The sequence below is a fragment of the Pogona vitticeps genome, chromosome 4, assembly GCF_051106095.1.
Source record: "Pogona vitticeps strain Pit_001003342236 chromosome 4, PviZW2.1, whole genome shotgun sequence".
NCBI lineage: Eukaryota > Metazoa > Chordata > Lepidosauria > Squamata > Agamidae > Pogona > Pogona vitticeps.
Genome location: NC_135786.1, coordinates 25,507,235 through 25,520,876, shown reverse-complemented (window position 1 = coordinate 25,520,876; position 13,642 = coordinate 25,507,235). Strand labels below are relative to the sequence as shown.

The 13,642-nt window shown below is 42.2% G+C and overlaps 1 protein-coding gene across 2 annotated transcripts in view; it reads right to left on the bottom strand.

Annotated features, from left to right (window-relative positions):
• STK4 (serine/threonine kinase 4) overlaps positions 1-13,642 on the bottom strand; it is a 95,436-nt gene that overhangs the window by 32,076 nt on the left and 49,718 nt on the right. For both annotated transcript variants that reach the window (XM_020789219.3, XM_020789218.3), the window contains exon 10: positions 12,333-12,484. In XM_020789219.3, coding sequence (XP_020644878.2) covers positions 12,333-12,484 — 152 coding nt within the window. The remainder of the gene's footprint in view (positions 1-12,332; positions 12,485-13,642) is intronic.

Sequence of the window (13,642 nt, the reverse complement as noted above, 5' to 3'; positions counted from 1 at the left end):
TTCCCATTGATTCAGTTCAATATTACAGTATGTCCTACATTCTGTGCCCATTTAATCATACATGCTTTTACCACTTCATCTTGTGTTTCAAAATCTAACAGAAAATTATATAGTAACTTAATACATTTTCCCTCTGATTCTAGAAGGATTCTGTCGAAGGGTGTATTTTCTAAATAGAAGCCCTGTTGATTATCTTTAGCAAACCTTGAGAGATGCAATTTGAAGCAGTTAGGAATTTACAAGTAAGATTCAGTGATTCCCCAAAGAAAATCTCTGGGGGGGAAAAACACCCAAAGGGTTTGGACAGATTCTTTTATGAAAAACCTGTCATTTAGTAATACTAAATCCTTGCATATTAACTCTTTTAAAGAAAAAAAGCATTTATACATAAGCTTTAGCAAGGCCCAAGGCCAACAGAACTTCTTTTAAGAAAAAGTGAGGAAAACATGGCGTAGAAATGATAGAAAAATCTAGCTGAACTGAAGAACTGGCAATTTCATGAAATGTTAAAGCCACTGAACACAACATGTCCCTGATTCTGCATAGCAGATGTTTCCCTCAAAAGCTATTTACACAAAATAGGGTTTTCTCTAACTTTTGATTAAGGAACCCACTTTGTAAAAAGACCCGATAGTAGTGCAAAAATGCATTCCATTTCAAACGTCCTCTTTCCCAAATTGAAATATTATGCAGTGCTACTGTGGAGACAAAATTTCTCCATTAAGGATACAAAAGAGTTATTATCACTGAACAAAAGCTATCCCATTTTTAAACAGGGTCATTTACCACACTACAGATCAGACACATCAATCCAGTCACCTCTAGTTTAAAAGATGGAGCTATCACAGAAACAATGATCAAAGCATGATACCTCAAGCAATTTTGTAATCTAGATAGAAATACTGTATATAAACTGAATTTTCTCATTCTGAAATCTGCTACTGGAAAAGGAGGAGAAATATTGGGCCAAAGGAACCCCTTCAGACATGCAAGGTTTAATCATAAAAATAAGTGCACTAGAAGTGCCTTGTTGTTGTTTAGTCATTTAGTCGTGTCCGACTCTTCGTGACCCCATGGACCACGCCAGGCCCAGAGCACGCCAGAACTGCATACTGCTTATATATTGCCCCATAGCGCTTAAAGAACTATCTGGGCAATTTATAATTTAATTATGCAGGGTACACATTGCCCCCCACATACCAACAAGCTGGGTACTCAATTTACTGACCTCGGAAAGATGGAAGGCTGAGTGAACTTACTACCTGGGATTGAATCTGGGTTGTGAGCAGAGTTTTGGCTGTACTGTAACAGTTTGACCACTGCACCATTAGGTTCAGTGGAAACTCTAAGTAGGATCACAATTAGCTTAAATATTCCTGGTAATCAGGGGGAAAATCCTGTCATTTTGACCCTTTGACCTCCAACTCTACAGTGGTGCCTCGCAATACAGGCGCTCCGTTTAATGACGAATCCGCATTACGATGAGGTTTTTGCAATCGCAAAAGCAATCGCAAAATGACGTTTTGAATGGGGGAATTTCGCTGCGCGATGATCGGTTCCCTGTTTCGGGAACTGATTTTCGCTTCCCGACGATCAAAACAGTTGATCGTCGGGTTTTCAAAATGGCTGCTGGGTGCTCAAAATGGCTCCCTGCTGTGTTTAGGAGCCATTTTTCACTGTACAGGCACCCGAAAATGGCTGCCCCTATGGAGGATCTTCGCTGGATGGTTTTAGCCGATTGGAACGCCTTAACCAAGTTTTAATGCGTTTCAATGGCTTTTTTCTTTTTGCTTTAGGATGTTTTCATTCTACAGAGATTTCGCTGGAACGAATTAATGTCGTAATGCGAGGCACCACTGTACTTCTCCACTGATGCAATCCAATGTTAATGCTCTGAAAAGAGAAAATAAATTATTTGTGAAGAAGGGGAAAAACTGTGGTATCAACTTGTTTGGAAGATAAATGATGCCAGCACAAAGATTTGTAGTTCAGCCCATATATCGGTCCTTGTGAACCAGCACATGTTTCCATTGATCAATAAGCAATAAATCACTAGACAGCCTGCAATTCCTCACTATCAATCACGTCCAGAGAGTGTAATAGATATTTTGTCTGAGAGACCATTAACATTCTTCCGAGCAAGTTATGAAGTAGTCAAGAATGTGAAACATGCCTCAAGGTGCTGAAAAGTCCTGACAACTTTCACCGTTCTTGGTACCACTTCATACAAAAAACAAAGTTGAAGAGCTGGTGGTAAAAAAAGAATGCTATATAATATAGAAAATCAAAAAGACAAGTTTTAAAAAGGCAAAGCAATCCACATCCTGCACATTTTAAAAGTGAGCAAAATGCTCCGTGTTCTCACTAGGATCTCTACATGCCTCCTTCACTTTCCAAAAAGTTAGCACAGCATAAGTAAACAGCACCAGTTTACAGCATGGTGTGGGAGCAGTTTAAAAAAATTCTTTGTTATTGAACTCAAATGCATATAGTCATTTTCCATAAACTTAGAAATATTTTCCATTCCACAGTCCCAAATGCACAGAGAAGATCACTTAAGATTGTTTGTTATGTGCCATCAAGTCGGAACTGATTTATAGCAACCCAAATACTGTAGGGTTTTCAAGGCAAGTGAGGTATTTAAGGAGCAGTTTTACCAGTTTTATCCTCCTGAATCCCAGTCCATTATTCTAATCAGTAGACCACACCGGGCACCCTTGTTTAAGGATATTCAGGACCAAATGGGGACATGATACCATTCACAAAAGTTAGCAACTGCAACATTTCATTGAAGTATAAACAGCAAGTATGAAGATGTGATAAGGATAAGGATGGGGTGTGTGTTAACCAATCCCTCCCCTATAGGGTCCCAATCTAGATTGGGAGTTTATACCTTGCTACTTTTTTAAAAAATCATTTAACAGTCCATTATATGAATGGTTTATGCCTTCCTTTACAAACAGTAGATACACAGACAGAGGTAAACTCCATGCATATGCTATTTAATTTGAGACCAGGGCTGATACATTGACATGCAGCTTCCTGGACAAGGGCTGGTCCAAAATATTTTGCCTCCTGAGACAGAGAAGTAAATAAAGTTCCTGCTTCCAACGTCAACTGCATATAGCCCCTTTGGTGAAGTGAGTGCTCATGGCTCTCAACAAATGCTTCTAGACTTCTACGTTGCCTCATCAACCTACATACCAAAGTTCATACAACTACTAGGTAAAGGTAAAGGTTCCCCTTGACATTTTAGTCAGTCATGTTCGACTCTAGGGGGTGGTGCTCATCCCCGTTTCCAAGCCGTAGAGCCAGCGTTTGTCCAAAGATAGTTTCTGTTGTCACGTGGCCAGCGCAGCTATACACGGAACGCTGTTTACCTTCCCACCGAGGAGGTACCTATTTATCTACTCGCATTTACATGCTTTTGAACTGCTAGGTCGGCGAGGAACTGGGACAAAGCGACGGGAGCTCACTTCGTCATGTGGATTTGATCTTACGACTGCTGATCTTCTGACCCTGCAGCACACAAAGGCTTCTGCAGCGCCACCACGTCCCTATCACCCTGCATACCAAAGTCCATACAACTACTACAGAAGCTATTTTCTTTCCTTGTAAAAAAGCAAAGTCCTTACTTTGATTTGACATCTCATTTGTACAGTGTGACAAACCCAGACCTACTGGGATCTGTCACACAGTTACACTAAGCTGCCACCAACCATTCCCTGTAAGAAGTCACACAGACCAGGGATGGATTTTTAAACAATAAAAAGAATAAGGTTTATTTAAATACACACACAGGCAAAATAAAACCATCAGGTGAATAACATAAAGTAACGTGGCTTATTCTCACTCATACAAGCATACAGTTTGGTTCACCCAGAACCCTTAACTTGAAGCACAGACCCTGAACCTATCAGTTCTGGCTAACCAACAGACACCTGAACCTATCAGGTTGGTACTCTGACACACAGTAGTACCCTGTCTGACACACAGACTCCCACAACAGCTTCTTCTTCCCAGCTGCTGCTTCGTCTGCTTAGCTTCTCCACACACGCATCACATATTTATACAGTACAGCCCCTCCTCCTGATGTCCCGCCTTCCACTCCCCATAGGATGGAACTTTCCCTCCAAACCCATGACAGACAGGTAACATCAGTGCTGTATGTAACATACAGTACTACTTCAAGCACAGAAGACTGAAACACTGGACTGGAACTCACAAATCTCTGCACTAAAATAAATGTGTTAGCCTCAAAGGTGTCACAACAGTCTTGTTTTTGTTGTTGCAGGAACAGCCTAATTTTGCACGCTTTTTCTGGGAACTTAAACAGTGTTACAGCTGCTCAAGGGCATAAGCTAGTAAAATCAAAGAACAGCTTTACTTGTTTTAATACTTAAAAGCTCTTTGGGCATCATAACTTGAAATAGCAATAGCGGGAAAAGAAGCCGCAGTGCAAGAGAATCAAAATCTAAAAACATCAAATTTACCACTTCAATGTTTACTGGATTTGCAGAAAATGAGGTAGTGACTGAGTAAGATTCACTGTTTGGGTTCCTGAAGTAGAACATGTTTGCATTTCCATGAATGCAGGTACAAACTGATAGGCGCTTGCAGGAATGGAAAACTGAGCCATTAAATCCCCTTGAAATAGTGCAGTCAAAGCCATGTGCCATGCCAGGGATGTATAAAAGGATCATGAATTTAGGGGAGGGGGTAATGACACAATCCCAAACCTTTCACACAACGAAAACTGGAAAATGATAATAACCCTTGGACTACAGATCTGGAAGGGATCCTATGGATCACTGAGTCCAGCCCTTCTCGAGGAGGTACAGTGGGGAATTGAACTCCCAACTTCTGGCTCTGCAGCCGAAGACCTGAACCACAGCAGCCTTGGAGACCTGTTAAGGATTATACTGGCTGTTGTGTGGGGGCTGTGACAGCAGTGGTGAATCTATGTCCCTTTGGTTCCCCTCCGTCAGTAAATCAGTGGGTCACTAGTTGCTTCAGCCCTTCCATGAATGGCAGTGGAGAGAAGAGGCTCCTGAGGAGAGGTAGAAAGAGCTTGGAGATCTACAAGGGGGGGGGGGCGGCACCGAAAGGGTGTGTGTGCCACTGCTGCACAGCTGTAGCCAGCAGCTGGTTGAACTGTTAGGCTCTTGCTGGATTTAGCGACATGCCTGGCTGGGCTTGGCAGCACCCTGGTATACATTTTGGGAACCACTGGTCTAGCCTGAGTTTGCCACACTGCAAGACATCAATACAGAAATGTTATCTATACAGGGAGAAACATCTGTTCTATATAGACACATATAAAAGCAGATTGCCTACAAAATACAATATAGTCCCAAATAATTATATGAGAGTCCTGGTAGAAAGCTGCAATGAGTGTCATTTTTATCCACTTACCCTTTTCAGAAATCTCCCAATTGATGGATACATGAAATGGGCCTGATTAACGTAAGGGCATTTTAAGAAGATGAGAAAAGTGATAAACAGTTATCTGAGCTGTAAAATCTGAAGCACAGCATATGTTGCTTAAAGAATATAAAGTGTGAACATCATATGAAAACACCTTCAGGATAAAAAGGGCAGCATAATTTATTTAAATCTGCAGCAGTATGTGACTAATTAATTACCTGCAATGATGGAATGAGATCCAAGCCTCTGCTACTGAATTACTGCAACTGCTCTTGATTACTGTAATTGAAAATTCTGTATGCACAACTCTTAGTAATAGTCATAATCTACAGAGCTGCATGCTAATGTTTTGCTGTATAGGTTCCGATACGAGCTACACAAAACACTCTGTCAATAAGTCAGGCTCTTAAATAAGTGATATGACTCATGCAATAACATTCAGCAGACTGCATTTTAGTCTTCAAAGATGCCCATTTTATGGTGTGTGTATTAAGAGCAGCTGCAGGTGAAGGGTTCATAACTCAGAGGTAAAACACATACTTTATAGGCAGAAGGTCCTAGGCATCTTATGATTTGGCAGCAAATCATAAAATCTCTGCTAAAGACCAACAAATCTACTGCCAATCACACAGCACAATTTCGGGTCATGTGGACAATGAGTCTGACCCAGAAAATTTACAAAATAAAAGGGTAAAAACAGAGAGAGAAGGAAAAAGCAAAATGTTGTAGCACCTTGAAAACTGACATACCTATTCTTCTACAGTGGTGCCTCGTATAACGAGCGCCCCGTTTAATGACGAATCCGCATAGCGATGCGGATTTTGTGATCGCAAAAGCGATCGCATTGCGATGTTTCCTATGGGGAAAAATTGCTTTACGATTTTTCCCCATAGGCCCCATTTCCCCCCAGCTGACAGGTGGGCGCTTTGGAGTGACTGCGGTGGAGGCTTCCCCGGCGGTTGCTCCAAAGCCAGCGCCGCCCAGCTGGGGGGAGAAGGCTTTGGACTGACCGCGGTGGAGGCTTCCCTGGAGGCCGCTCCGAAGCCAGCATCGTCCAGCTGGGGGGAGAAGGCTTTGGAGCGACCGCGGTGGAGGCTTCCCCGGCGGTCGCTCCGAAGCCTGCGCCACCCAGCTGGGGGAAAATGGCTGCCCGCAGCGTTTTCGCGCCTCACTTACCGAGGCGGCAAAAATGGTGGCCGGATGAGGGATTCTTCGCTTACCGGTGAGTTTTTCCCCAATAGGAACGCATTAAATGGAGTTTAATGCGTTCCTATGGGTTCCCCCCCCCCGCATAGCGAAGAATCAGGATAGCGACGTTAATCCTGGAACGGATTAACGTCGCTATGCGGGGCACCACTGTATATACCTTGTGTTTTCATGACAGATAGCTACCGCAAGCCAACAGAGTTTTAAAACATTTGTGTATCGTTGGTAATGGGGGACAAGAGAGTAGGGAGTCCCAAAGGACATATCAGATAGTATATTTCTCCATCTGAACTTGGAAGGGGTAAAACATTTCACTAAGTATGCATCGTGATGGAAACTTAATTAGTCCAGTTCACACACACTTAAACTATAAACCAGTACAGTGGTGCCTCGTATAACGAGTGCCCCGTTTAACGTCGAATTCGCATAGCGATGGCAAAAATGCCATCGCTTTTGCGATCGTATAACGAAGGTGCCTATGGGGAAAAATCGCTTTGCGATGTTTTCCCCATAGGCACCATTTTCCCCCAGCTGAGCGGCGGGAGCCTCCAAAGGAGCGCTCCCGCCACTCAGCTGGGGGAAAATGCCTGCAGTGGCCTTCGAAGGACCCTTCCGAAGGGTCCTTCTGAGGCCACCGCGGGGGGAGGGTGGGGGGATCCGATGCCTGTCAGGCATCTGGATCCCCCCCGCTCTCCCACCCTCCCCCCGCGGCTTGGATCGGACCCGCGGGGGCTAGCCCTGCCATGGCTGGACTCCCAAGAGTCCAGCATGGCAGGGCTAGCCCCCGCGGGTCCGATCCAAGCCGCGGGGGAAAGGTGGGGAGATTGGATGCCTGTCAGGCATCCTGGGTTCGGATCCCACCCGCCGCCAGTTACCCAAGGCTGGGTAACCGGCGGCGGGTGGGATCTGAGCCCGGGATGCCTGAAAGGCATCCGGATCCCCCCGCTCTCCCACCCTCCCCCTGCAGCTTGGATCGGACCCACGGGGGCTAGCCCTGCCATGGCTGGACTCCCAAGAGTCCAGCTATGCCCGGGGTAGCCCCCACGGGTCGGATCCAAGCCGGATCCAAGCCACGGGGGGAAGGTGGGAGACCCGATGCCCGTCAGGCATCCTGGGCTCGGCAGCGCGGGGCGGCGGGGACAGGGTGGAGGGGTCCCGAAGGCTTCCAAGCTTTTGCCTGAAGCCTTCGGGATCCCCCACCCACCCTGTCCCCTTCGCTGGCAGCCACCCCCGCCGCTTTCCCCAGCCTGGATCTGGCTCCTGGGAGTCCGATCTCGGCTAGGGAAGGCAGCGCGGGGCAGCGGGGACAGGGTGGAGGGGTCCCGAAGGCTTCCAGGCTTTTGCCTGGAAGCCTTCGGGATCCCCCACCCACCCTGTCCCTGCCAGTTTTTAGTCCATTGGAATGCAATAACCAGGTTTTAATGCGTTTCAATGGGCTTTTTAATTTCGCTTTACGATGTTTCCGTATAGCGACGTTAATCCTGGAACGGATTAACGTCGCTATACGGGGCACCACTGTACATACACCAGTGACCTATTGACTATTACATTCCTAAAATGTACACTACAGTTCTAATTATTTTAAATGTGCACAGTAGGGAGAAATATGCAAAATTTTACTTTATCCTCCAAGGATAGAAGATATACCTTTAAAAATGCACACAAAATTACAATTTTTTGTCATTTCATTTTGAATACTTTTGAGATAGATACAGAAATAGGACAGAGCAAATGTTGATGTGAAAACCTAGAAAATCCAACTTGAATCAGTCCTCACTAAATCGTTTACCCAGCATATTCTCTCAACCTGACCTGCATGTACACACAGGCAGTCAAGAGTTCCAGGCTTTTATGAGGAATGGAAGGCCCATAACTCCCTCAATCCACATCGTCATTTCCTTGCTCTGCTTCCCTCCTTATCCTCCATGCAAACCCACTGAACATAAATTCTAAGAGGAAACTGGAGGAACAGATGTACTGAATATGCTTGAAGAACAGGGGCGATCAGCAAGCAGATCAGAATAGTAGCAAACAACTCTTCACCATGTCCTGGACCCTTTCCTTGGTCACATGCTTTCTATATTACAAATTCCCATTAACATTTCTAGGATTTAAGGTGAACGTATCTGAGGAAAGATAAAGTCATAACTAGCAGAAACATACTGTTACTGGTAAAAGAAATGGTTCCATCTTTTTTGTTAAAACATGTGAACATAAGCTTTTTTCAGTTCAAAGCATTTTTTAAAATTGTCAAAACCTTTGCAATGTTTACTTAAGGTGTAACACATAACTTCTATTCTGTATTTTAAACCATCCCAAATTTCATATAAATAAGGCAAGAGTGGCACTTTGAATATAGGATTTATTATGTTGCAGAAGACCCTGTAGGAACACATAGGATGCAGTATAGCAGGTCGTAAAAGCAAAATCATTCATGTAAAAATCTCATAGGCTCATGTAGGAATGGAGATCACTATGATCTTACTTAGAGTGCTGAACATTAGACACTGCGGTCCAGATCTAAAGGAGAAACCTTAAACCAACATAAACTCAGCATTTCTTACTAGCCATCCAATGGCCACAGAGCTCTGTATATTCTTCAGAGCCCTCAAGATCAAATTTATATTTATTCAAAAGATTTAATACCCTGCTCCTTAGCCAGAAAAACTCCCAGAATAGTTTACAGATCAATGAAAACCAAGGACAGTCCCTGCCCTCAGGCTTAAAAACTATAAAGGCACCACATAAAATGAGAAAGAGACAGGAAGGGAAACATAAGACTCAAGTGTCAGTTCTGGACACTGTTGTCACTTCCAGCTCTTGGGACCCTATGAAATTAGTGACCTCCAAAAGGTCCTATCATTAATAACACCACTCAGTTCTTCCAAACTCAAGGCCATGGCTTTTTCTATTGAGTCAATCCAATTCATGCTGCCTCTATCTTTTTCCTTACTGCCCTCATCTCTTCTCAACAGAAGAAATGCCTTCTTTATTTCGTATTTTCTCATGATATACCTGAAATATGTTAGCCTCTGTTTAAATAGCATAAATAAAAACAAAAGACTAACTTATTTCAATGTAGGCTAGATAACGTGGATTTTTCTGGGTGGAATCTGGAGGCATGTAAATATGTCTAGTGATTGGTGGGTTTTTGGCATAACGTAGTGCTTAGATGTCCCCTGTTCAGCTGTGTGGAGGCCAACATAAATATAAAATAAACAAATTGGTTAGCCCTTAAGATTTCACACTTCTTTTGTTTTTATTTTTGTTAAACATGTGAAACAGAATAGTTAAGGGTTGATTTGATCTAGCAACCAATTATTTCTCTTTTTGGTGATCCATGGTACTGATAAAGCTCTCCCCCATCACTATATTTTGAATAGTCGTGCCCCACTGGACGATTACCCGGTTTAACGACGAATCTGCTTAACATTGAAGTTTTCTGATTGCAAAAGCAATAGCAAAATAATGTTTAGAATGGGTTTTTTCACTTCACATTGATCAGTTCCCTGTTTCAGGAACCGATTTTTTGCTTTACGACGATCAGCAAACAGATGATCGTCGGCTTTCAAAATGGCCCCCTGCTGTTTTCTAGGACACATTCCTCGCTATACAGGCACCAAAAATGGCCACCGTATGGAGGATCTTTGCTGGACAAGCAGGTATTCATCCCATTGGAACGCAATGAACCAGTTTTCAATGCGTTTCAATGGGTTTTAAAAAATTTCGCTTGACAATGTTTTCGCTCTACAGCGATTTCACTGGAACGAATTAACATCGTCAAGCGAGGCACCACTGTACATTCATTTTCATTCTGTTAGCCTTCTTCATTGCCCAACTTTTTGATCTATAAATAAAGACCAAGAATTCCATTTATTTATTTTATTGATTTAACTTATATGCCGCCCACTCTATCCAAAGGTCTCTGGGCGGCTTAAACAATTAAAATTCAGTTAAAATACAATAATACTACTGCATGGGTGATTTTGGCCTTGGCCACCCGTGACACATCCTCAGTTTTAAAGCCATTTCTAGTTCTTTCATAGATGCCCTTCCAAATCTCATTCTTCTTCTGATTTCTTGATTGCAATATCCACATGAATTGATGCTCAATAGCATATAGTCATTATAATGACCAGATATAACAACTACATGATAGCCTTGGAGGGCTGTTCTTATTGACAACCGAAAGAAGGGAGGAGCCAAACATTGATGGTTTCTAAGCTGAGCCAATGACATGGTCCTCTTTCCTGTCTCCTGCTCTGCTGGAACCTGATGAAACGACTAATGGGGATGAGCCAAAGCTTGATGGAGCCAGCTTCTCAACAGAGCTGATGATGGCTTGCTTTCTTTGCTCCTGCTGCAGCATAAAGGAATGGCTCAAGGAAAGATCCCCACCCCCTTACACACACACAAAAGGTAAGAGTACGACACACAAAAATCTGTCTAGAATGTTATCTTTTTTCCTAGAAGACAATAGCAGAGAAGAGATGCACACATCCCAATGGAAAACATTCACTGATGGAACTGAAACCTTCAGGGGAATTAGGCAGTCTCCTCTCTCCTGTTCACCCCCATGCCTGCCAAAAAACAGCTGCAGATACTTATACCACAGCTGGCTTTGGGGCAACCTCAAAGGTAGCAGAGGTAAAGAAAAAAAAGTAATGCTGTGTTTAGCATTCCAGTACAGTACAGTACAGAATCTAAGGCAGGATCACGACTGCAGGTTCCCATTTCTGGGGCAGCAGCACCGTGTAAGTAAAATGGAAAATGAAGTTCTCTCTAGTCATTGCTGTGCTATTTAGAATTAGCATGGAATGGAAAAGTTAATAGTAGTTTTTGGAATGAAATAACAACATTTGCCGCTAGTCCAAGCTGATCAGCATTGTCTTCTATTCTTATGTCCCTACAAATGAATTTTGGGATAACAAATGTTTATCAGTCAAAACTCTGAAACATCTTTATATGGTCACAGAGTTAGAACACATTCAACAATCATAACTATTATACACCATTTTTAAACTGGCAACCTGAACTCTTCTTTTCTGTCTACACGTAAGGGTTATTAGGACTGTCTTGCTCACATTGTCTTTAGAAGATTATAGTATTAAATAACTACCAAAGTCCTATTGCTCTGCTATGTGAAATGTGTAACTTTTGTAAATATCTTACTTCAAGTTAAGAACTCTCCATAGACATTATCTGTTGCCTGCCAAGTCACATGACTCAGTTATGCAACAGATAATGTCTACTGGGATTTCTTAACTTGCAGCAAATCACTTTCAAATGCTATGCCTTTTCATAGCAGTGCAACAAGATTTGAGTCAATATCTGCATATTAATATTTTGTCTACTTGTTTGTGAAATTCTGGCTAAAATCCTATTGCTTAATTTAGGCCAAACCATAATTTTTTCTCTGTTCCTCACTGGCAAACAAAGCATCTGCACTATAATTCTGACTGTGTGCATACACACAGACCAAGCCAACATAAAAGTGTGCCCCTGAGTATCATAGCAGAGACGGTTTGTTCATCAAAGAGGATGGAGCAAAAGCTATGACTTCGCTAATGCTAAGTAACAGGGTTTCAGCCATTATGTACAATTCTTTCCTAAGTTAATACTGTTTCCAGCTCTTTCTGTCAGGGATTATTTTTCTTTGTTTCAAGAAGAATGACAATGTACTGAAATATTTTACTTACAAACTCATAGTCTCCATCTTGAGGTACTCTCCAATCTGAGGAACATCTTTCAGATGCTTGCCTTCCGTAATTGTTTCTCTGATTCTCCTTTTCTTTTTGTTCAAAGTATTCAAGAAAAGATGGCCTAATAGACTCCATTGTTTCATCTCTTCCTACAAATGTAAGACAGAAGTATCACTTTGATTACCTGAAGAGCAAAATCCTTGACACATTTTATATTTTACTGAAGACTGATGGCCAACAATACCTATAGTTAATAGAAATGTCAGATTTTAATGCCTACCAGTATGAAATAAATGTTCTGTTTCTTATTAGATGCAAACAAGATCTCCAGTTTTTCAAATGAAGTACAGGTGTTGACATGATCAGTAGCCAAGAAATCATAGGTAGCCACTGAGGTCCACATAATGCAAGAATAACTGTGAATGTCTGGATCACAAAGCCCAGGCTGCAGTATTAGGAATGTTTCTTAGCAACTCCATTGGCAAATAAAACTGTGGTAAATTTCCTCTCCCAAGTCCTCATTAACCTAATATCCCAGAAGAAAATCTTAAGCAGGACCTCTCTAGGCAATCTCAATAGACAGGGAGAGCAAAATGAGGGTAGTATTTTATCAAAACACAAACAATGTGCTAATGAATTATCAATAAATCATAATTTCTAAGACAAGAGTATGTATAGTAGGACCCACATACATGCTGGGGATTGGTTTCAAGCCCTCTGCAGATGCTGAAAACTATGGATAATAGCAAATGCTATATAGCGTATTAAAAGGAAAAAATCCAGATTTTTTTTCATATGCATTACTCCCACCAGTTGATTACATTTAACATTGTTTATTATTAATCACAGAGCTCCAGGCAATGTGTCGTTTCAAAAAGAACCAAATAGAAGTTGTTTATTATTACAGGTGACGTAATCAATGTTAACTCTCAACAAAACATTCTACTTCATTCTCAACCACCAACCCTCTCTCCACCCCAAACTCCAAAACCACAAATCCTCAAATCTAAAACTCTCAATCTAAACTCCCCCTCCTTCTACAGAGACTCTTATATCTCATGACTCTGCTCCTCCAGCACTCTCATTGGTTCATGCAGACAGCACATTAATATTCATAGCTTGGGCGGACACCACAACCATGCTATGTATTATTCACTAAAACATATTCATAGCACTGTATCTCCCTCCCTCTAATGGACAGTTCTGGTAATTCATGTAAAAAAAAGTTTTCTGGATTTTTTTCAAATATACCCTGGACCCTGGGATTAAAAAAACATTTTCCTTGTCATTCCACATGCCTACAGAGG